This window comes from Nothobranchius furzeri, chromosome 2 (assembly GCF_043380555.1).
Source record: "Nothobranchius furzeri strain GRZ-AD chromosome 2, NfurGRZ-RIMD1, whole genome shotgun sequence".
NCBI classification, from domain to species: Eukaryota; Metazoa; Chordata; class Actinopteri; order Cyprinodontiformes; family Nothobranchiidae; genus Nothobranchius; species Nothobranchius furzeri.
In genome coordinates, this window is record NC_091742.1 from 70,601,493 (window position 1) to 70,625,461 (window position 23,969).

The window sequence follows — 23,969 nt, forward strand, 5'->3', positions numbered from 1 at the left end:
CGGGCTACAACTTCTGGATCCACTTCATATAAATCGTTTTATTGATTATAGTCTTATGAAAGATAACTTTGACATACACGAGCGACCGGTACTGGCTGCTGTCACCTGTTGTGATTGGTTAAAGCAGCTCTCTGCTGTCTGAGGGTAGGCCCCGCCCACAACGCCGCAGCTGCTGTGGCTCCCAGTGTTTTCTTTACTATGGGAAACGGGTAATAATGGCTCTTTGATGGGAACAGGTTGCCGACCCCTGGTTTAGGAACTGAGTAACTGAAGGCTCTGGCTCCAGTGTTACTGAGGCGAATACGGGGAACAGATAAGGAAACGGAGGATGATGATCGAAGTGAGCGGGTGTGACGACATGGATGAGATTAGAAATATATGGAGGAGCGAGATTGTGGATGGCTTTGAAAGTGTACAGAAGAATTTTATAGTCAATTCGGTATTTAACAGGGAGCCAATGAAGTTGGTGCAAAGCAGGAGAGATGTGATCGTAGATGGAGGTCTTGGTGATTATACGGGAGGCGGAATTCTGGACCAGCTGAAGTTTATTGAGTGACTTTAGGGGGAGACTGGAGAGGAGGGCATTACAGTAGTCGAAGCGGCTGGTGACAAGACTGTGAATCAAAATAGCAGCAGTGTTGGCTGAGGGAGGGGCGGAGTCGATTGATATTGCGGAGATGGAAGTAAGCAGTTTTTGTAATATTGTTGATGTGAGGTATGAATGATAAGGTGTTGTCCAAAATGACTCCCAAGCTCTTGGCTTTGATGGTAGGGGAAAGTGTGGTGTTAACGAAGCTAAGTGAGAATTATTATATACACATTACATTCCCCTTCCTTACAGTCAGAAGTGATACATCATGGACAGGAAATGCTACACAAGGCTAGCTATGCTGCTAATTACATAGCATAAACACCATTGAAATGTGAATACCAAATTGTTTCTAAATTAATCTTTTTTGTTATGGTTTAAAATATAGCTCTAATAAAATATCTGAGAAATTTAAGAAATTAGTGTTAATTTAAAGCTTTCATTCACTTGTTTTTTCAGTAAATTTGCCGTGGTCTCTAGTATGAATTAAAGCCGGGGGAAAGAAGCTCTCGGACCTCTTTTTCAGGAAGTAGTTAGTGGAACGAGTAGGCAGAGCAAAAAATGAGAGAGTTTAGAGTCATACGCATGAATAATCATGACAAGCCAGCATCTTGTCTCTGATTCACTAACAGTAATGCAACTCATCCGCTGGCTTCGTTCTCTCTTCTTTCTTGGGCGAAAAATGCAACTTTGATGTGCTACCTCAATGCTAATGCTGGCAATAGGGGTTGAAGAACTATTTCACATGCAGCATGGGTGTGCAACTCACAGTGACCATTCATATTTTAAATAGAACAAGTATTGCACATTCCTCTTTGGACAAACCCTTTAAAGAGGGAATAGTTCACATGATCCTAGCCGTTAGCACGTTTTCCCATTTACTTTGAAATCAGGTTCAGTTGAACTTTTTCATTGTACTTTTTCACAATGCAATGCATTTTTTATTGATATGTTCATTCCTACAGTTTTACCAGGTGTTATTTTGCACAGCTCCAGTACTGCCTCACATACTGTTAACTTCCACCCTTTGAAAATCCAGCCAATTTGTTTCAGTTTTTCCAAACTGAGCACAGTGTACAACAGGTAAGGTATTATTTCTACAAAGCCTTTCAAAAAAACTAAACTTCAAAATACTTGAGATATCTCTTTAAGGCATGGATTAGCTAAATATGATCAACCATTAAACTCTAAAATGGACTTTAGCAGTAACCAACATCCAGTGACATTCTTTGGTTCCAGGTGGTCATTCTTTAGGCTTTTTAAGTTTCTTCTGCTATTTTTTATTGTTGAACACTATCTACTGGCTCTTTTATACTCAACTTAATGTGTTGTGATTTAAATATTTGAAGCAATTAATCATGTCCAAGGTACTTATTTAGAGTATGTTAGTGCTGCATCGCCCACAAAACAACAAAGAGCTTGAAAAGCCATGATTAGCCTTATTGTTTCTGTATGTGATGAATGGATGGGGCACTGAATGTTTGTCAGCCAATCAGATGGCAGCAACTTGATTAAATAAGGAACAAATGACTCATTGAATTTATGCAATTAAGTAAAAACACGGCTGGGATTAACTTAACTTTACAGAGATTTAAGATTTTTTGATGAATGTCAACAATATTCAAATTTTCCATATGTATCACACCAGGTATAAACGTGTTAATATTTTAACACCTTAATCCGCTCTTGCAGAGCTCCAAGCAGATGGTATCAAATTCCAAATCAGAGGAATGCTGCCAGTTACGTCTGCAGCTAATATCAAACACACAGACAAGTCCTACAAATCCACGATCTATGGTGTCTGATCAGAAATAAAACATGAATTTAATTAATGTCAGGTTCTTTTATGCCACGTCTTCTCCTCAGAAGTGTCAACAGACACAATCCTGGTATTTTCACATGTCTGAACATAGATTTAATCGTTGGTTTGAATTAAATTTACAATGAACCATTTTCGATTTCTTTCTTTGGACCTCACCATTTCTCTAAAGGTCAAATAAGCATTATGAACCTTATTGTGGTATACCAAAGGCCACGACAGAGGAGGAGAAACCTTTTGGTCCAATAAGTTCAACTGGAGGATAGATGAATACCTTTAAGCTTTGGATTGATTCCTTCTTAGACTGCTTCATGTTTAATTTTTATGTTTCTCTTAGCAAGAAACAGGACAAATATGGCTCTCACTCACATCAAGACGGGCATGAGCAGTGTTGGAAAACCAGCAGAATTCCAAAAACTTAAGTTCCAGTCCAAACTTTCTCATAGAAAAGCAGTAAACTGGACATGGTGGTGTCTATGGTGCCTATACAGTTCATGTAAAGCCTGTGTCGACACTAAGCGTTTGATTATAGATGAGCCGTGGGATTCAGGCACACAACATAATGAAAAGGAAATGGTAAACTATTTCCCTAAAGCCTGCTTACCTTTGGATCCAAGCCATAGTACATGGGAACAAACATGATTTACCTACTGAATCTTGTTATATTTTGCAGGAATCTTGAGTCCCTTATTAGTATCTTTGGTTTTTACTTGTTCAGAATCGGACATCGCTTGAATCTAGACTGGAAACATTCAATCTAAAAAGCTGATTGTTGAAATGAACAACCTGTTTATCATCAAATGAGGCCCTTTCCTGTTTCAAATGAGGTAAAGGTGAAAAAAAGTGCAGCAGAGTGTGTAAGGCACTGAAAGGTTTTTCAGAAATGTAGTTTACTGGCTAACACCCCACAACAGATGACACCCAGAACACCAAAGCTGAAACAGTGAATGTTCAGATTCGGCTTTTGGATCTACACATCCGAGTCGATAAGAGATAAATAATCCAAATGCAGTCCCTTCTGCGTAATGAGAAAGTTCCGTTTTATATCAGATTCATCAGACGGCCAACGAGGGAGGAGGGATACAGATCTGTTCCCATTTGGTGGGCACAAAAACAAATAAGCATAGAGACTGTAGTCTGATAAAGCACATGTCATTGCTAATATTTAATAAAAAAAAACACAAAGGGAGAAAATGAATCAAACTGATATGGACAAGAAGGATGTAGTGGTGGTGTCTGTTTTTGGTTAGAGTGTAATAATTAAATTTATATTTTAATGTCAAATTTTGCTCAATATCACAAAAATAATGCAATCCACCAAAACATTTTAAATCAAATATAGCTGCATTCTGCTTTGCATGCAAGTTCTTGCTTAACAAAGTTTTGTTTTCAGAAAAGAAAAATGTAATGGGCCACGGGTGAGGGGCAGAGTGAAGGCAAAACACACTGGCTGTGTCAAGAACATTTTATGTGTGACCTAATGTGCTATTGTCACATGGTTCTATTTCCAAAAACAAAACAAAACAAGAAAATGATGCACAGTGACTCCTTCAAGGCTTCTGAAGCAAAATGCAATTTCTTAATTTAAACTCACAGACATTTTAATACCTACTAAATACTGCAACTCAGCCCCCTCCTGAGACAAATCAGTAACAACAGCCTTCTTAAAATTTGACCACTGAAAATTAAAGTGACACAGAACCATCTCCAGCTTCTCCATCCTATTGGTTGAAAGTGAATTTGCAACTGTCACAGACAATCCTGCTGCATTAGCAAGCTAGTGCTAACAATGAGCTAACACTCAGGGGCCAAGTCTCACTAAATAAATCACAAAGTAAAAAGCTTCACGCTGGTGGACAAAATAATTACTTAAAGGTCCAGCAACAAAGCAGGTAACCATCAGCCCGTGACTTCATAGCCTCCTTTAGCTCCCTCAAATATGTGTAGGCTGATTTTCACTCTAATTTTAGTTCTTTGCTTTAAATCCAAAGATCTTACTCTCTGAATTTTACTTGCAGGCTCTGCCATGATGCCAACAGAAATTGCAAACTTATTCTTTATCTTCTTTTTGTGCTTTTTAATTGACGATTGGCGAACTGAAAATGCTAACTTCTAGCTTTTTTCATTAGCTACCGGCACAGAAAATAGCTAACAGCTGTTAAGCAGGAAAAGAGCGCCCCCTAGGGCACCTACCCACACCAAAAAACTAAGTGCTTTCTCTGGTCAGCAGAGTGCTGTCCCATGTGAAGTTGGCAAAGTTTCTACCAACACAGTCACTAAAGCACACTTTTAAAGGGATTAGTTAAAATCTAAAAACAACTGCTTAGCGCTGCTTTAAGGCCCAAAGCATATTTAGATCTTTTAAGTTTTTTTCTCAAAGTTTGGTTTTCCTCTAAAAATTTCATTCTGCTTTTGCAAAAACACGACAACCTGAAAAAAATAAATAAATACACGTTTTAGCAGGAGAAAAATACTGAAACAGATTCAAATGGATTCCACTGGGGGCAAAAAAAATCATGTGACGTCTACTAACAAATTAAATCTCTTGAACGGCTCTTGAAAGTGAGCGAGAGCAGAGTCCTTGAAGATACCTTTTCATTTTATCTTTTCAGTAATCAGATAAACACTTAACCCCCTCCCCACCCCAACAAAGTGCCACAAGTCCCATTACTAGTGCTAAATATTTTAGGTTTTACATAATAAAACACCTTTTAAAATGTTTGTCCTTTCAAGATACAGCTTACCTGTGACTAAAACGTAATTTCTGAAGCTATTTTCTGCAAACATTTAAGAATTGAAGATTTTAACCTAGAGATCATGGATCGTGTTATAAATGGAACATATAATCTTCCCCACAAAATCATGCCTTTTGTGATTTTTTGTATTACATTAGGAAACTCTAATTTGTATGTCCTTAAAACCAACTTAAACCTGAAAAACAACGTGGCTGCAGCAGCTCAGAAAAACTGTTTTGCATTTTAAATTTTTTATTTTGCTGAGGCATGAATTTACTTCCCTTGGGACGCAACATCAAGTTTTATATCAAGCTGCCAGTGAAGAGATGAAAGGCAGAACCAAATCAATCTTAGCCCAAAGAGACTGGAAACAGATCTGTGTAAGGAGCCAAATGGACCGAAGCCTCCAGATAAATCCCTTTGGGTTAAGTAGCTCAAGAAAATAGTGTCACTTTAGAGAGCTAAAATAACATGTTTGTCTTTATGTAATCAGTTTTTTTCATGACTATGACTAATAATGAAAAATGTGACAAGGAACATATTTTAGGTTTATGATGGATGTTGTCCTCCTCTGTTCTGGCTTAAGTGTGAAGGACTGCACCGACCGGTGGTCCAGAGACTGAATGTCAAGGTTCTTTATGAAGGTGTCCAGACTCCCACACTGGCCATAATGACACAACATCAGAGGGGTGGGGTTAATTGCAATCATTTGTCACTTTGAAGCACTCCAGTAATGGTCCATCTATAAAGAAAACCTTGCTGCAGCAGTGCAGTGATGGACCCTTTGCCCTTTCCACTCCGATGATTTTTAAGATCTTAGAATGGGATGCAAGAGGAAGGGGAAGTCCCATCGTATTTTATCTTCAAAGTTTCAAGCTGTCATGTTGGAATAAAAAAGATTAAATGAAAAAGACGTAAAGTGAGTCATTTTTATTCCACCGTGGACAAGAAACCCAACCTCAAAAGTGTTTTTATAGTATTTATTGTGTCAGGACGGGGAAGGACACTCTCCTCAAGGATGCCCTCATTAAGATCTTTTATCCCTCATATGAGTTGAGTTGTCACAGCACAGACATGCCAACTATTATTAGCGCAATAAATTTAAATTTTACCAATCTACTTTATTAACACGGTTTTAAACAACACTCGTTGCTTGAACTCTAGTGATCTCCCATCTGTATTTGGTAAACACAGCTGAGTAGGAAAGCGTCACACCACCAGGATCCATAAACATCAGCTGGTGATCCAAAAAGAGCCGATGATGTTCATAAACAGAGTTTCAAGCTGTGTTTATGAAGTCAGTTGAGAGCAGATCCTGTGAAGGCAGCTCTTTGCAGCGTTTTGACCTACTTTTACACTACAGTGTACAACACCATGTAAACTCTGAGTGTGGCGGCTATTGAAAGATGCTACCTGTTGTCCCAGAGATTCCACAGATGATTTGAGAGATTCAAAGCAGCCGCATCTGCCTTGAAACTTTCTCGTTGTTCATTGAGTAGTGTTTCGAGGTGCCCTCTGGAGATCGGGTTGTCGTCATTGCTGGCCTTACATTTAGCTACGCTAGCTAATTTAGCTGACTCATTAGCTTGAGTTCCGTGTTGTTTCTGCTTGCTCATTAAGTATACTCGTGTTCGAGGTAAATAGACTATCACTGTCCAATTTTAGGTTAGACACGGAAGGGAGCAGTAGTATTCAGGTCGTTCGGCGGTTAATTACAAGAGGTTCGGTCGGAGCTCCCCTAGACACTTTCGCTCACCATCTCGCCATGCCAGAAGTCAAAACCGTGTAAACTCAAGGGAGATGAGAGACAATAGCTTCCAAATTCAAAGGCTGCATCTTTGTAAGGACCTAGGTCCACATAGGCCATGTCCTTCCTCGACTGCTAAGACCACAAGTCAGTGGCTGTGAATTTGGATGACGTTCATATTTTTACTACATTTGCACTGGTCTCTAGTAGGCATAAATGTCTTGTAAATTGTATACTGGAAAAAAGCTCCAGTGTGCCAGTTTCAGGAACTAGAAATGAGCCACCTTCAGACAGCAGATGTTGGATCTTATTTCCTGATATTTGGATATCTCTCCTCTGACTGGCTAACAGAAACGCGACTCTACCACTGACTGTTTGCTTTGCAATGCAGATGTTTTATCTCCACAAATAACACAAATCTGGAGGAGTTCTGCTGTGTTGTGGAGTTTCTAATGCTAATAGTTAGCTTCTACTAGCTGAGATGTTCTCTAATGTTTCCTGGATGATAAACCAACAGTGCCATCCCCGTCATGAGTCATAATGGGTGAGACCATGAATGTCAAGTGACAGTGTGATATAGATCTGTCAGGATGTTCTAATCCTAGAGCTTCGCCATCTGTTTTCCATCAGAAGCTAATGCAGGAGATAGGTGTAGGAGACTATTGTCATGTTCAGCCTGCATGAAAAACTCAGAGTGACTTATTATAATCAGAAATAATCAGTGAAAACGTTTGTTTTGGTGAAGTTGAACTTCTGGAACTGGATATAAGAGCTTCTTTTATTCAGGCCAGCAAAGTTTTAGCACAATATTATGGGACCAGTGAAAAAAGGCCACTCAGGAGCTACATCTAACCATCCTAATTGAATGCTGATAAACAAAAATCGTGATGCAATCCTTACCCTTGCATTTCACAGTCTTTAGGTCTTGCACCTAATTTCAACCAAAACAGATGGTTTGCAAAGTGCCACAAGACATTATCTGCAACAAAACCCATTACAAGTGAAACCTAATGACATGTTTGACGGTGAGACGCTTTTAAACTGTCACTACAACTGCGAGGAGACGGTGCAGGATGTCAACATGATTTATGGTTCTCCAACAGTAGCCAACATTATCACATTGTTTTACCTCTTCCCTGTTCCCACCGTGGATCATTTCTGCTCTTTCAAAAATGGGAAATTACAGTTTCATTTGTTGGTAACGCATGGCGTTGTCTCAGGCTTGCTGCAAATTAAAATGTGCTGCTAAGCTGTTGTACAATAGAAATTACTGTAAAGATGTTTGTTGTCTAAAGTCACTATTCAGCACTTTCTTTCACACCGAGTTAGACGACATTTTCCCCTCACACAATATATTTTGTTCCTCTACAAAGGGCAAATAATTAGAACCGTAAAGCATGGAGACGCGGAAAGAAACACACTGACTCACAATGAGCAATAAAGTAGGAAAAGATTTATTGCATTATGCATGAGGAGCCCATGTCCTTAGCTCATTATGGATCATGTTGAATTCATGATTCAACATCTGATATTTTTCTGTATAATTAAAGCCATGAGCATGCTGAATGAGCATCCAGCCTTGGCTGAAAGGACTTGGGTGCAGCTTAAAATCTATGCTGACAAGTGTATGGTTTTCTGTTGGGGCTGTAATGTGTTCCCTTCACAATCAATCAATCTATCTATCTGAATGAATATCTAAAAACAAGACAAGCTTATTGGTGTTTAGTAAACCCTGGGGTTTCCTCGGGGTGCGGGTCATGTAATTAGACATGTCTTTAAGATACAGTAGCTATCTGGCTCCGGCTCCAGATCCTTGGCCCAGAAGCATCTGCATTGCCTCTTCTATCAGAATTCATTATGTTCCGTTTTCATTAAAACTGACTGCTTGAGTGATGCTTGTCCTTGCTTTCCTGACGTAAACTGACAGCATGAGCCTTCTTCCTTTAAATTAGCCTTTTTGTTGTGTCCTCCTAATGTCTAAAGATGCCAGAGGGACCTGTGGTTAGGACTCTCAGACAAAGGTCAAGTCAATCAAGTCGCTCCTCCAAATAGACTCTGTGGAGAAGAGCCAAATGCTGATCGAGCCTGTTAACTGGTAAGCTGCTGCCTTCAAACCATCCCAAACTTCCCCACCTGTGTGTAAGCCACAGTTTGTTTAATCTTTTAAATGCTTATTTGAACAAGATTTATCTCCACTACGGACATTGCCAATTGAATTTGCTCAACACAGTATAAATAACTCCATTTGAAGTATTGAAAAACATGGTGACCAGTTCTGCTGACTCGACTTCTGATGATTGATGCGACTTAGAAGAGACCAATCTCACAAAGACACTGCACTTTACCAAATGAGAAAACATGTTTTCTACTTTAAAAATGTGTTAATGTTACTGTATAAATCCATCACTGACCATTTTCGTCCATGTGAAGAACGTAGAACATGACTCAGACCAACACAAGGTCTCTGAGACGTCGCAGAAACCACCTCTAGACCCATCAGGATGATCTTTCACGACGTGCACGTCAGGTCCGGCAGATCACAGTAAATACCAACAAGCAGCAGCAGAAAGGTCATTTATGAACTTGTATCATAAAAATTCAACAGGTGCATTTGATGTTTCCGGACTTATTAAGTTCTTAATGACATTATGTCTTACATCAGAGTCAAGAATGAGCTTGATCCTTACCATCTCCCCTTAACAAATCACACCTCGTAATCTTTTAAAGTGGTACTGATTAAGCTCTCGACTGGTTTTCTGAATGTTTAGTGTGTTTCATTAGATTTAGACAGATTTTTTTTTGCTCACTTTCAGTTCATTTCTGGCATCTGAGGAAAGTAATTTTCTTTACAATATCACCTTTGACAGATAAAAGTGCTTTCACAGCAATGCAACAAAGAAAGAGGTTAAAAATGAACCCATGTACATGGCACTATTTAAAACAAGAGAACTTATTGCAGTGAAATATTAGCCTAGACATCTAGACAGACAGTAGCAGATGCAAAATCATTTTGCTCTGCACGTTGGTCTAGCCACGCTCCATAAGGGCCTCAGTCGCTCAAGACTATTTTGTGTCTTGCCAATCACAGCAATCTAATGATTTGGTGGGCCAATCACAGCGCTCTATTGGTTTGGTGGACCAATCACAGCACTCTATTGTTGTTATGAGCCAATTACAGAGATCTATTGGTTTGGTGGGCCAATCACAGTGCTCTATTGGTTTGGTGGGCCAATCACAGCGCTCTATTGGTTTGATGAGCCAATCACAGTGCTCTATTGGTTTGGTAGATGGGGTGATGCGACAAGGCGGAACAACTACAACAACAGCTTGTTTGAAACTGCTTTGGCATCGACTTTGGACTATTTAGGCTAGAAATTTATTTTAGTCAAGAGCAGATAGAGGCACTTAAGCCATTTATTTTGAAAAATGTTGTATTTGTGTCTTCTTCAACAGTGTATGGTGGACTGTCCCTTTGAATGACATTTGCAGCGGTGAGTATGTCATGTTCTTTATTGTCCAATAGCACGTGGAGACAGTTTGAAAGACAACTGAGACTGAGATCTGTCTATGTCGGGGGTCGGCAACCCGCGGCTCTGGAGCCGCATGCGGCTCTTCCATCCATCTGATGCGGCTCTCTGTGCTTGTAAAATAATGAATGGATATTTAAATAAAATGCTTTATATTTTACTGCATTAATTTTACATCTGGATGCCAATTCTAAATGTAAAGATTTTCTGCGTAAACCTGAACAGTTCCAACCCGGTCTTACTGTGAGACCGGGTTGACGGGTCACGCTTGTGCGTAATCATAGGCACTTTTTGAGCTGAAGAGGATGTGAGATTCTGGGATTCTCCTCAGACAGGCTCATGGATGTGTCGCCACATTGGAGACAGGAACAAGCGCTATTCAGCCAAAGTTTCATAATCAGGGAACATTTTCTAAGTGACAATTCTCGCTTCAGTCGGAGGAACCTTCTCGCATGCGCTCTGGTTCTGCGACGCGCTCCAAGCCCCTCTCCACATCTTCAGCTCACTGTGGACCTTACGTGAGTGCTGACAGTGAGCTGCGCTGAGCAGTGTCCAGCTCAGATGTTCGGATGGGAATCTTTTCTTGAGTGATTTAGCTACATTTGTGATGTGCATAGAATAAAATGTCAGTTCGTCAGCATGCGTCGGGGTAATTCTTTCTATTCTTTCTCCGTCAAAATAAACGGTCAAATACGGGAACTATCCGGTCAACACAAGCTCTGCTTTTAACTGTTCTGTTTTCTTGTGAAAATTGTTGCAAAGAGAAATAATTAAACTTGATTACCACCAGAGCCAGGAGCACTGCGCCGTTATCTCCGAGGGAAAAACAAAATGATCGGATCCTTTTCTGACCTTCCCCACCCGCAAAGTTTAATTACAACGATCAAACGTGACAGAGCCTGGATTTGTATTCTGAACAGTCTAAACATGTTTTAAAAAGAAACGTATGACAAAAATGGCACCTGCTCAGTAAAACCACCAACAGGGTGAAAAATATCAAAATATTGTAGGCAGAGACGGGCTGCAACTTCTGGATCCACTTTATATAAATAGTTTTATTGATTATCTTCTTATGAAAGATAACTTTGACGTACACGAGCAACCGGTACTGCCTGCTGTCACCTGTTGTGATTGGTTAAAGCAGTTCTCTGCTGTCTGAGGGTAGGTCCTGCCCACAACGCTGCGGCTCCTGTGGCTCCCAGTGTTTTCTTTACTGTGGGAAACGGGTAATAATGGCTCTTTGATGGGAACAGGTTGCCGACCCCTGGTGTATAGGTAGTGGCCAGACTATTTATTCACATACACAGGATGGCTGCCAGGCTAGTAATATGCATAAAGATAGTAGTAGTGTGTTCAACAACTTTTGCACTACTGGGTTTTTGGGGTGACAAGTTACATTTGCACAGCTAGCCTCACACTGAGGGTCAGGATGTAGTTGAAACAAGTAAGGATGAGTCGGACCAAGGAGGACTCCAAGTATTAGAGGCTCAGTTTAAAAACAAACTCCAAATGAGAGCCTATAAGCATGAACCCATTCCTGTGTTCCAGTTAAAAGCCTTGCAAAAGAGTTTTGTATAATGTGAACAAGGTTAATCCATTTCTTATTCAAACAAGGGAATAACAAGACTATTACAGTAATCCTGACAGTACATGATGAAAGCATGGATAATCATCTCCAGTTCAAACCTGGACACAAGGGGCTTTGATTTTAAGACAAAAAAGGCAAAACATTCCTTTACCCACTGTTTAGTAAGATGTCCTACAGTGACACTGTTGGGTCAAAACTAGCAGTTTCCACACAAAGAGCAGGATGTAAGGAACTATGCACGTATGCTTGTTGGGTTAGGGTTAGGAATTGTACTGTTGGGGGCAACCATCAGCATTAACTATACGTAACCCTAAGAAAACACTGAATGCCAGATTTGCAATCCAATTATAAGAGCTGGCTTAGGTTTGGTGGTTGAAATCAGGTAGAGTTAGGGCTAGGGTTTGACCTGCTGATCAATGAGTATCAACTCTTCTATCTAATGTTAGATTTTAAACTATTCAAGGGTAGACTGAAATAGTATAGAGCTACCATAAATGGCTCTGGGCCTCTTGTAACATGTACTTTTATTATGATATGAATTTGAACAGAAAGAAATTGGTCTTTATTGAGTTCCGAGGCCTGGGAAATTGACTCAAAGCCAACTAGACTTCATTTTTGATTGTTGAAAACATTTCACTTTTCATTCATGGAGCTTCTTTGAGAATGCATCTTAGACGTTTAAAGACAAAATAATCAGCAGTTAGTCTCTAAAGGCTCCATTGCATCATTTTACAACCCAAGCTGAGCAAACAGACAGCTGTAGTAACACTAACACCAGCCTCAGGATAGACAGCATGAAAACACACACACATCAAATCAGCCACATCCATAATTAAACCGAACGCAGCAACTCTAAAACAGCTCACCAGGCCTCGCTCAGACTCACAGCAGAATGCTCTAGTGACTGTGCACTCTCTGATGCAACAATCTTGTTATATTTCTTGAAAATAAGAGAGTGCCAGTGAAAAGGAAAGGCTGTTAATGAAAAGTTTTTCCATGTCTAATTTGCTCACAGTCTGTGGAGCCGATAAGAGGAAAATCCCTTCAGGAATAGTGTGACCCTGTTTGCTAGCGATGTGTTTACCTACTACGACTTGACAGATTTTTTTCCTCCTTCCTGCCAGCTGACACTATACAGTAAAGAGTTAGCAGAACACGCTGTCAGCTTCTTTGCTCTCCTGCGACTGTGCTGTTGTCAGTCAAAATGTGAAACCCAGCTGAGAAACTCCCTGAACATTTACCCCACAGAGACCCGTAAAGCCGGACCTTCATTCGCCCCCCCCCCCCAGATGCCCCAGTGGACTGCTCAGGTGGGCCTTAGTGGAGGGGACGTGATCAAACCGGGCCGAGTCCAGATGTGGACACGTCTAACAGTCTGAATGTTAAACAGAGCGTGCAGTTTCATCCTTGGAGGTTTCCATAAAAATACTAAACCGTTTTATTATTTAGTCAATAGTAATGCACTGTTATAGAAAATAAAATCAATTGACATGTCCTCAATAGGTACAGAGTACCAGTCTGATGCCAGGTCAAGCCGTACTTTACTTGTATTCAGTATTTCAGCTATGGCAAGTCTGACGGTTTTGTGTGCACTAAGAAGCTCTGAACAATCATCTCGTTTTTTTCTAAAGAAAAAATGACCTGCTTAGCAAATTTATTTCTATTACCCTTAAAAACAACAACAAGGTGGGTCTTCCTGTTTCATTCTCAACTTCTGCACATGCTGTCAGAGCTGGGATTCCATCTGTAGTTTGACAGAATGAAGTCTAGATCTTTCCATGACGGAGTAGTATGCTCGTCCTTAAATAGTATTTCTCAGTTACCTCCACAACAGGGATATGGAATAGCAAACATGTCTTCATAACATTTGTAGATATTTTGACTTCAAGCAGATGAACATGATACTTTTGTTTTAACTTGTAATTTTTGACTTTTACATTTTGCAAAGAAAAGACTCAAAACTGAAACTTTGTTAATGTTCTTTATAAGAAAGAGAAAAAAAAGGAGATTGCTGTACTTGAGCCGTGTCTGACTGCCTAGTTCCTCACTACTAAAAAAGCTGACTAGATACAGCCCCGCTATAGAACAAATAGTCTCCTCAGAATCTGAATTTTTAACATTGAATTTATGACATTTATTTTATTCTGTAAAATTATGTATTTAAATATCTTTAAGTAAAAAAAAAAAGAAGCAAAAATTTCATCAGGAAAAAATTCTACTGCAGACATTCAACCTAATAATTCAACAGTCGCTCGATGGAGTCGCCAAGTTAGACGAGTTAGCCAATCACATGTTGCTTCTTTGATCACGTGACGCCAGTGTAGCGTCCAGCAAAGGTCAGTTTAAGCACTGTTTGACCTTTTACCATCTATTCAACATCTGGTCAGAGAGGAGACAACATTGCTTGTGTTCCCTTTAAATCTGTCTGCGGCACACCAGCTGGGATTTAGACTCTGCAAGTCTGAATCATAAACAATAACTTTCTTCCCAAGGTGTCATCTGTCTGCCTCCAGAAGAAAGATGATCCAGCTTGAATCAGTTGCTAAATTCAAGAATGACTATAAACTCCTTCTATGACTTATATTCTAGATAATCATTAAATAAACATTTGTTTAATACTACTTATGATAATTATAGTATAATGAAATGCTTCATTTATCTGTGCTCACTGAATGGATGTTATGTTTGTCTAATAGAACCTGCAATGTGTTCACCATGTTTTGACGACAAGGCCCTCACACCTGCTCCACACAATAACAAGTACGGCTAAGTTAAATGCATGACACATAAGTAACCTTTAGCCTAGATTCAGAGTCTCTCCATCACAGATGGTGTGTTCTGAGACGCTTGGTAACATCCTCAACATGCCAACTTCTGGTTGGCTATTCAAGATAACATCAGTCCATTAAAATTAGTTTTACTCTGGTTTTTCCCTGAGTTCAACTTCAGACAAAACAGTTCGAACAGCTCAACAGTTCGAGAGTTCGAGAGCAAGCTTTAGACCGGCCATCCTTAGCAGACCTCTTTAACCAAGGATTTTGACACCTTGTCAAAACCTTAAACCTTTTTCGCACCTGCCAAGCTGAAAACAACAAGATAGTTTTTCTGCAGAACAAAGCTGACTCAAAACTCCTTTAGAGTTATTTTTAAGATGCTTGATTTCATTCATCTATCCTTGTGACCCGGAGACATCTGAGGACTGATTTGGTTACATCGAGGTTTCTCTACAAACCAGGTGCAGTGGGGTCGTCGGCTCCTGGACATCTCAGATCCAAAGGGGGTCTCCAAACGGGTGAGGTAGAGCACAGTGAGATAGCGTCTGCATGTGGTTTTGATAATAACAACTTATAGCTTAATGCGAACCAAATTCTTTTATGTCCAGAACTCAGCTCTGAGAACGGAGATTCTGAATACATTATATTCACACATAGGTTCCAGACTATCCTTTAGTTCGCATCCACTCACAGTAAATAATAGTTTAAACAATTTGTCAAGTCTTAGGTGTTTGTAAATAAATTCTTACTTTGTGTATAAACCAGACTCTTTCTTGAAGTAACACAAAGTGTGGTTGATCATCACTAAAAATGCAAAGAACCTAGATCTTCTGAATAAAATCCTGGAATCTTCTGATTAATTACAATAAAAACCTTGCAGGTTAATATTTTACATTTATATAGAATATTACATCTTCATGGTCATAACAGATGAAATCATCAATTTGCCTCCGCTACACCAGTGAGGCATTGACTCATTGGAGTGACGATGGCTTTGGCTTGGGTCACCAAGAACCTCAATTGCTGTTGAGTTTTTGCTGATGAAATTTTTATGTTGAAATTCGGTTGTTGAACTGTTACAGGACATCTTTGATGGTGTATTTTAAGTTGAAAAATTTTAAATGCATATTTTCACAGAATAAAAATTCAATGTCTAAAAATAGTCAAATTCTGCTGATACAGTATTTCTTCCATACCCCTCCGTTTGGCTTATCGTTACTCATTTACCTGCAACCAAAAGGAGGCTAAATCCATGACCATAGCAGATGGGATGAAGAGAAAGCCACACCTCACATGGGACAGAGCCACCAGTGAAATCCCCAACCTTCAGAGCAGCTAGCTGTAAGCTGAGATGTTTGTTTTCCTGTTTTGTCAGTCAGCGATATATTTAGATCTTTCTGTCTTGTGGTACATATGGGTTAAAGTCTGCAGACGAGTGGGTGTGTATCTAATGTACTCAGGGAATAGTTGGTCCATGTTTGATAAATGCAAGGAATATTTTGGTTTAATGTGGTTGTTAACAACCTGATGTGTATAAGGTGCTTGGACATGTATATAAAGCTAAAAAATAGAACATCAGCTACAGATCGAAATCATAAAATACCTTTCTCAAAGGTTTCCCCATCCAAAGCCAGTTCTCTCATGGAAAGGAGAACACCACCAAGCCTCTCACAGCTGCCCTAAAAAAATCAATAAAGCTAAAATGTTCTAGTTTATGCTTTAGAGCTAGAAGGCATGGTTTTGTTTTACAGAGAATTAATATGTCTGCATGTGAATGTAGAAAGTAATCAGACCCCCCCCACCCCCCACCCCCCACCCCCCCACCCACATACACACTCACTCACACACCACAAACTAGCTTAACATCAGCGCTTTGGTCAAAACCTTTACCAAAACTGTGCAAAAAACCTTGAAATGTAAATAAAATCAACAGACATACAGTCTATAGCAAGAAGCACATTCTTTGCTTCACTTGGTTATGGGTGTGGAACACTGAAAAATCATTTTTAATGATTATTTCTGATTATGATCTGTCACTCTGAGTTTTAATGCAGGCTGAACATGAAAACAGTCTCCTACACCTATCTCCTGCATTAGCTTCTGATAGAAAAGAGATGGTGAAACTCCAGGACTAGACAATCCTGACAGATCTACGTCACACTGTCACTTAACATTCATGGACTTATGCAGCTTGACTCATGATGGGGAAGGTTGCTAAGGGTCCAAGAAAGAGCAGAAAATGTCTCGACTAGTCGAAGCTAACTGGTAGCATTAGCAAGTCCACCACACAGCAGAACTCCTTTAGGCTTGTGTTATTAGTGGCTATAAAATGTTGCAGATAGGGCTGTCGCGGTTGAGGAATTCCTCCTGCGGTGATTCAGGGTGGCTTAATATTGCGGTGTGCGATATTATTGCAGCACTTTTTTTTATTGCAGTACTATCTAAACATAATGTTTACACATTTAAAAAAGGTTAAAAATTGCCGTGCCTTCTTTTATAACACTTTACTGAATGCAGATCAAAGGGCAGTAACAACACAGATCGCAGTAACGTTTGTTTCTCCGATAGTCGGAGTCCGACTGAACTTAAAAACAACACAATTCAGGAGGAGGTTAAACTTTTAAATGCAAATTTGGCTGCAGCATCTAACAAATAAGAAACAAGTCCCCATTTTGTTTAGTTGTTTAAAATCAAGCATAAAAAATTACATGTACCGGGCGCGGGGCACTATCATTTCACTTTCACTTTCACACACACGAATGACGGTGCTTTATAGCTCGGTCACGTCCTTGTTACCCACAAGGAAAACCAGCATGTTAACTATATACGGTTTGAGAGAGGATCTGAGAGGGGTGGCAACATTTCCAGCAACACTGAAAACCCTCTCGGATGGTGCGCTCGTTGCACTAACGCACGCGTACCTGCGTGCGACTCTGGCGAGCAAAGGGAATCTCTCCCGGTTGTTGCTCCACCATGTCAGGGGGGTTTCTTTAGGGTGGATGCATTCCTCCTGCAGGTAGCGAGTGAGCTCCAGCTCGGCTCAAACTCTCTTCGGGACGGTTGCAGAAGCAGTGCTTGTCCGGGACTTCAGCAGGTCTCCGAGCATTTATTATTTTTTTGCCGCTGGTGGCAGCTCTGTCTCGGCCAAGGACTCTGGCTGCGCAGCAGCTGACGTACTGAGAGCCAAAGTGCTCCCAAAGGAGCGAAGTAACGTTTCGTTTTGATACCAGTGCAGCCGTCCTTCTCAACATGCATCATTGAGCTGAACCAAGTTCAGTAATCGCGGTGGCGCATGATGCAGCGCGGTGGGTTTCTTCATATTGCGATATTTCATTTTTGCGGTTACCGCGACAGCCCTGGTTGCAGAGCAAACTGCATCACTGTCCAAATATCAGGAAATTTGACTCCGAATCCTGCCCGTTTGGAGGTCATCTATGATGCGGCTCACTTCTACTTCCTGAAACAGGTGCACCAGAGATTTTTGTCCCCATAGAATGCCATCATTCCTACTAGTGACCACTGCAAATGTAATGATTAAACGAGTAAACCACACCTTTAACCCCCAGAGACCCACGGTTGTAATATTACAACATCAGATTTAAGTCTACAAAAATAAACCTTCCCCATTTTTTTTCTTTTTAAAACCACATTTACATTGCTAATAGGTCCTATTGTTCAGTTCTGCAACACTATTGGGTGTTAAAATGTGTAAATAGGCCAGTTTATCTGGCCTCCTAGAACAACATGTGAAAGGTTAAAAAAAGATTTTGAAGTTGTTTTCTAAATTTGGGTTTCTGGGGGTTAAAGATATACAGTAGGGGAATGAACATACAGTCCAGACCAAACATTAAAATTAACTTGGTGAACAGCTCAAAAATCTTTGCTCACAGGTAAGAATCAGCCCACATGTATCCATCCTCTTCTTGTGGGAGTCGTTATTTCATGGAGGAATCTAGCAGTAATCTAGAAGTTTGCTGACCCACACAGATGGTCCCATTTATCAAACTAAAATCTTCAGAGATGAAAATACAGAACACACAAAAGAAGCGGAGCTGACCAACTATTTTCAGCTCAGTCACCACACAGGAAGTAGATGCTTTCTGCTGTATTTATGTTCATGTTAGAACATTAAAAGAAACCCATAACACGATCGTGTTAGCGATGCAGTAGTTTAACAGCGCGGACTTTGAAATTCCAAAAACATCTCAGTGTGTTTCACAATCATGCTGAAGGTCTTCAGAGATTTTACTGTTGTCATTAGTCACAAATAAATCCAAAAATGAGTTTAATAGATTATGTGAAGAACGTGTCTAGACCACTAAACCAATCTGAATCTCTATTCCTATTTTAACTGTCTCACCTTTCTCACTGTTGTCCCCTTAGAGGCCATAACTCCATCTACGCTGAAACCTTTGATGTCTTTTTACAAAAAAGCTCTGAAGTTTTTAGATCAAAACCCAAAGAAGCAGGACCACCATAAAATGCTAGATAAATAATCTACGTTTTGACAGTTTTATGCACTTTTATGAGAATAACCTAAATTAGCTTTGTTCCAGAGGTAGTGAGAATGTTAAAGCCAGGAGCTACAATAAGGAGATCAATGGAGACTGTACCCTAGTAAAGTACAAAACCTGATTTAGACCATTTTTTTTGTTCAGTCTGTGTGTTTCTACTAACTGCATTATTTGGTCCTTTCTTTAACACAGAAAAGGATTGTTTTACCTTCTTTTTTGCTGACATTTCAACCACTAACATAGTCTTCCTCACAGCTCACCGCTGTTGGCAGCGTCTCTTCCTTCTACGTTTATCCATGGTCCCAACCTTGAACAGAGACGATGGTGTCCACACATTGGTCATTGGATCACTCATGGAACTGTGTCATCGGCGAGGGGACCACGATGGTGGATAAACGGAGAAGGAAGTGACGCTGCCAACAGCGGCAAGCTCTGATATATATATATATATGTGTGTGTGTGTGTGTGTGTGTGTGTGTGTGTGTGTGTTTGTGTGTGTGTGTGTGTGTGTGTGTGTGTGTGCATAAGGGAGTCAGGGAGAGCTAAGGGGTGCCGGGCTTGAGAAGCCTTCATTCAACACACCAAGGGGGAGCCTGGAAAATGCCCTTGTCTATGTTTATGTTTATGTATTTAGCAGACGCTTTTGTCCAAAGCGACTTACAAGTGATAATCGGCATATTGCCCTTGAGGCTAACAACAACAATAACAACTTGACATCAGTCATGGAGAGGAGGGAACAAGGAGTGGACAGTAGAGAGGGGGGACGGGTGCAGGGAGGGTGCTAGTTTAGAAGATGCTCTCTGAAGAGCAGGGTCTTCAGGAGTTTCTTGAAAATGGAAAAGGAAAGCTCCTGTTCTTGTAGTGCTTGGAAGGTCATTCCATATTTGTGGAACGATGCATGAGAAGAGTCTGGATTGTCCTGAGCGTGGTGTAGGCACTGCTAGCCGACGATCCTGTGATGACCGGAGCGGCCGGGCCGAGACGTAAGCCTTTGCAAGAGGATTCAGGTAAATGGGAGCCGTACCGTCTTGGACTTTGTATGCTAGTGTTAGCGATTTGAATTTGATGCGTGCTGCTAGCGGTAGCCAGTGGAGCTCAGCGAACAGAGGGGTGATGTGTGCTCTTTTTGGCTGATTGAAGACCAGACGCGCCGCTGCATTCTGGACCATTTGAAGAGGTCTCACCGTACAGGCTGGAAGACCATTTGGAAGGGCATTGCAGTAATTGAGGAGGGAGATGACAGTAGATTGCACCAGGAGCTGGGTGGCCTTGTCCCTGCCTCCCTGCTCTTGCGGCACTAAATTGAAGGTGATCGGACAGACAACTTTACCCTCCTCCCATCCCCCGCTCGTAGGGCATTCTCACAAGGCTCTCCTGGAGAAAGTGTACGATTCGAACTCTTATAATCTCCCAGGATAATTATGGGTCTGCCCTGGGATATCCTCGGCAGAAGATCTTTGAGTAAAGCAACATCCGAGCCACCTCAGCTGACTCTCTTTGAAGAGAACGAGCAGTGGATCTACTCTCGGCTTCCACCGGATGCTGGAGCTCCTCAACTTCTCTCTAAAACTCAGTCTTCTTCTTTTTATTTACTTATGCTACAAACCAAACCTCTTGACCGTATTTGAGGGCTGGAACGTTGCTAAACCAGTAAATTGAAGACTTTTACCTTCTTGTTCATCTTTTTCTTCATCACTCTGGACTGGAGCAATGCCCTGATTACATAACCCTCCCACTGTCCTAGTGGGTGTGACCCTGCAAGGAAAGTTGACCATTGAGCAGGATTGATGGTTTATCCCTTGAGGTGAGGAGGTGGTGCTCACTCCACACCCCTGCCACAAGGACCCAAGAGATAAACCATCAACCCTGCTCAATGGTCAACTTTCCTTGCAGGGGTCACACCCACTAGGGCAGTGGGAGGGTTAAGGCAAAGCGCCAAATCATTGGTCCATCCTGATCTGTAAATTGTTCAACTCTTTCTGCACTTAACCTTTTAAAAGTTGACATCAACTTAAAAACAGATGTAAATAACAGAATCTTGCTTTTTAGTTTAAACTTTGATGATATTCATGGTGTCCAATTATCCTGAAGAAAAAAAGCAGCGTTTGGGATTTAAACCCTCAAAAGTCCCCACAGCTCTGCTGACCAGTGTTACATGTGTGAAACAATCTGAGATGCACCACTTTCCAGAAGCAAGTGCCTCATCTTAAAAAGTCATCTCTGCCTTGTTTTCTGCCCCATATCTAATCTCTCCTTCTATTCCACGGCTCTTCTCTCTGCCCCGATGACACGATTGGAAATGTGCAAACATCAATACTTGCATCGACTGCCTGTAAGGTCGGACCGCGTCGGGACTCACACTTTCAGCAAGTAATCAGACAGAGACACGTGTGGAGAACGGATCACTGTCTGCACCATCTCCACACAGTTAAACACATCAGTTGCATTTAGAGCAGCGGAGTGAGAACGCTGTGTGTGTTTAACGAAGTGTGTCAACTGCTGCGCTCAGTGGGAGATTTTCTACACGTGACCACACTCTGGAATAACACCCCTCATGGGTCATGAAAGCTTTCCCCGCAACGCGCCGTTCTCCTGCTACGCTACTTCTCTGTTTACTTTCTATTTATGATTCTAATTAGGTGATAAAGTGTGTTTATCGAGCAGTTGTCTGGTTTTAAATTCAAAGTGTTGGATATTTATTCAGATGTCTCAACTAGACTGTTTACAGCATCTGTATTTACAATGAGTGCATTAAAATTTCTTACAATGCTTTAAGCTCAACAGTTACAAAATGGGGTTGAAAATTTAAGAACAAAACAAAAAACACTGATAGGATACATAAAGTCTCTTATGCTAAACTATTTCACTTTTCACTTCTTATTATTCACTGAAACCTGGCTTCAGTTTCATGTTTTAGTTATTTCAAGAGAAATAGATTTAATCACATTTTGAAAGTAGTAATTGTTCAAAAATAATGTTTTCTTTTCTTTTAAATCCCAAATAATAATTTTAAAAATACACATCAAACAAAAGCCTGGATCCCAGGAGGGTAAAATGAAGAAATTGAGTGAGGTTTTAACCCTGGCCCTAAAATCAACCCACTCCTTCATGTCACCTCACACATAATGGATCTCTGCCCCATCTTCTGTTTTATTCTGGAATCTAAAGTCAATTTGCCTTTCTGAATTTCTTTAACTTTGTTGCAATTTTTATTCAGTTGTTAAAAAATATCCTTAGGAATTACTAAGTTATGAGTCAAAAGGATTCCAAACCCTGATAAATACACTAGCAGTATCCACCACATCTACAAAACTGATAAAAATCACTTATTAGCCTAGTGTTCCAGATGTTTCCGCTGGTTTACTCACCCTCTGAGAAGCTGATGAGCCCCAGGATGTGCAGCAGTTTGATGGAAGCAAACACCAGAACCACAATGCCCACCGTCTGCAGCCCCTCTGTCTCCCAGATGGCACTCAGCATCGCTCCACCCTCCGTCCACTCCACACCACCATAACCCGACCCGAACCCGGAGCCCGAGCCTGAGCCAGCCTCCTCACCCTCTGGACCGCCGCCAGGACCAGGACCCACGCTCCCACCTGGCCCTGAACTCCAGTTCCCCTGCACCCACTCCAGCTCTACGCTGGCCCACGAGCACCGACCGGGGGACTCCCAGCACCCGCCAAATGCCGGCTCACTTCCTAAATCCAGTCTGAGTCAAGATGTGGTTCAGAACCAAACACACCAGAACACACCTCACATTTGACCGAAGCCTAAAGTCATAAGGAACCTTTAAAAGTCACCAAAAACTTCAAAAAGACAAATAAAAAAGGAGTTTCAAGTCCACACACGACTCCTTTGCTTTCCTTTTCACAGTTCTGGAAAATCCAGGAGGAAAATATTCTGCTGTTCTCTGACAGTTTGCCGCTTTTCTCTGGCTCTTTCAGGAGAACGGACTGCCTCTGTGAGATGTAAAGGGAGGGAAGATGAGAGGGAGTGGGTATGAGTGAGGGAGGGCAGCGGAGGGGAGGAGGTGTGATGCCAGAAGATGCACAACTGCTCTCGACATGTATTAACTTCCACAATATGATCACTGAAAAGGAGCCCAGAAAGTGTCGCAGGAAGCTAATGGCATCGTCTGCTGGGTGGTTTCATTAAGGAATGGTTGCTTTTAGGCCTGGAAGAGTGGATAAAAACAACTGGAACGTTATTAGATTTAGGAAAACAAACAAAATCTGACTTATTAGAAAGTTATTTTAATCTAATGTACACAATAGACTTCTGGCAGTTTAAAAGCTGTTTACCATGCTGTAAAGAGGTCAGAGTGACACAGAGTTACACGTAAAACTACATTAAAATGATTTTAAAAAGAAAAAATGACTCATCTGATTTTAAACGAGGTGATCGTTTTTCTCTGTGGTGTTAAAATAATAAAATTGGAGAAAAATATTCTTAATTTTGTAAAGAATACATGTGAGTGTGTGTGTGAATCAGAAGTTAGTACTTGTAACAAATGAGTGAAGACACCACCATCTGCTGGCCTTTGGTAGAGAGTCCTTCTTTATCATCCACAAATACTGAGCAGAATTAAAACAGGCTTTTATTTTGAAAAAAATAAACAAAAGTTGTGACTGTACAACTCTTTTGCACTCTACTCACTTATTTTGATTTCTCTATTT

At 40.8% G+C, this 23,969-nt stretch overlaps 1 protein-coding gene across 7 annotated transcripts in view; it reads right to left on the reverse strand.

The window, feature by feature from the left end:
• Positions 1-23,969, reverse strand: part of kcnip4a (potassium voltage-gated channel interacting protein 4a) — a 339,081-nt gene that overhangs the window by 61,144 nt on the left and 253,968 nt on the right. The window contains exon 1 of one of the 7 annotated variants that reach the window (XM_015947019.3): positions 22,662-22,998. The exons of the other annotated variants lie outside the window; for them this stretch is intronic. Within the exon in view, the coding sequence (XP_015802505.1) occupies positions 22,662-22,773 (112 nt within the window). The 5' untranslated portion in view covers positions 22,774-22,998. Of the gene's footprint in view, positions 1-22,661; positions 22,999-23,969 lie in introns of those variants that run through there. 7 annotated transcript variants of the gene reach the window in all.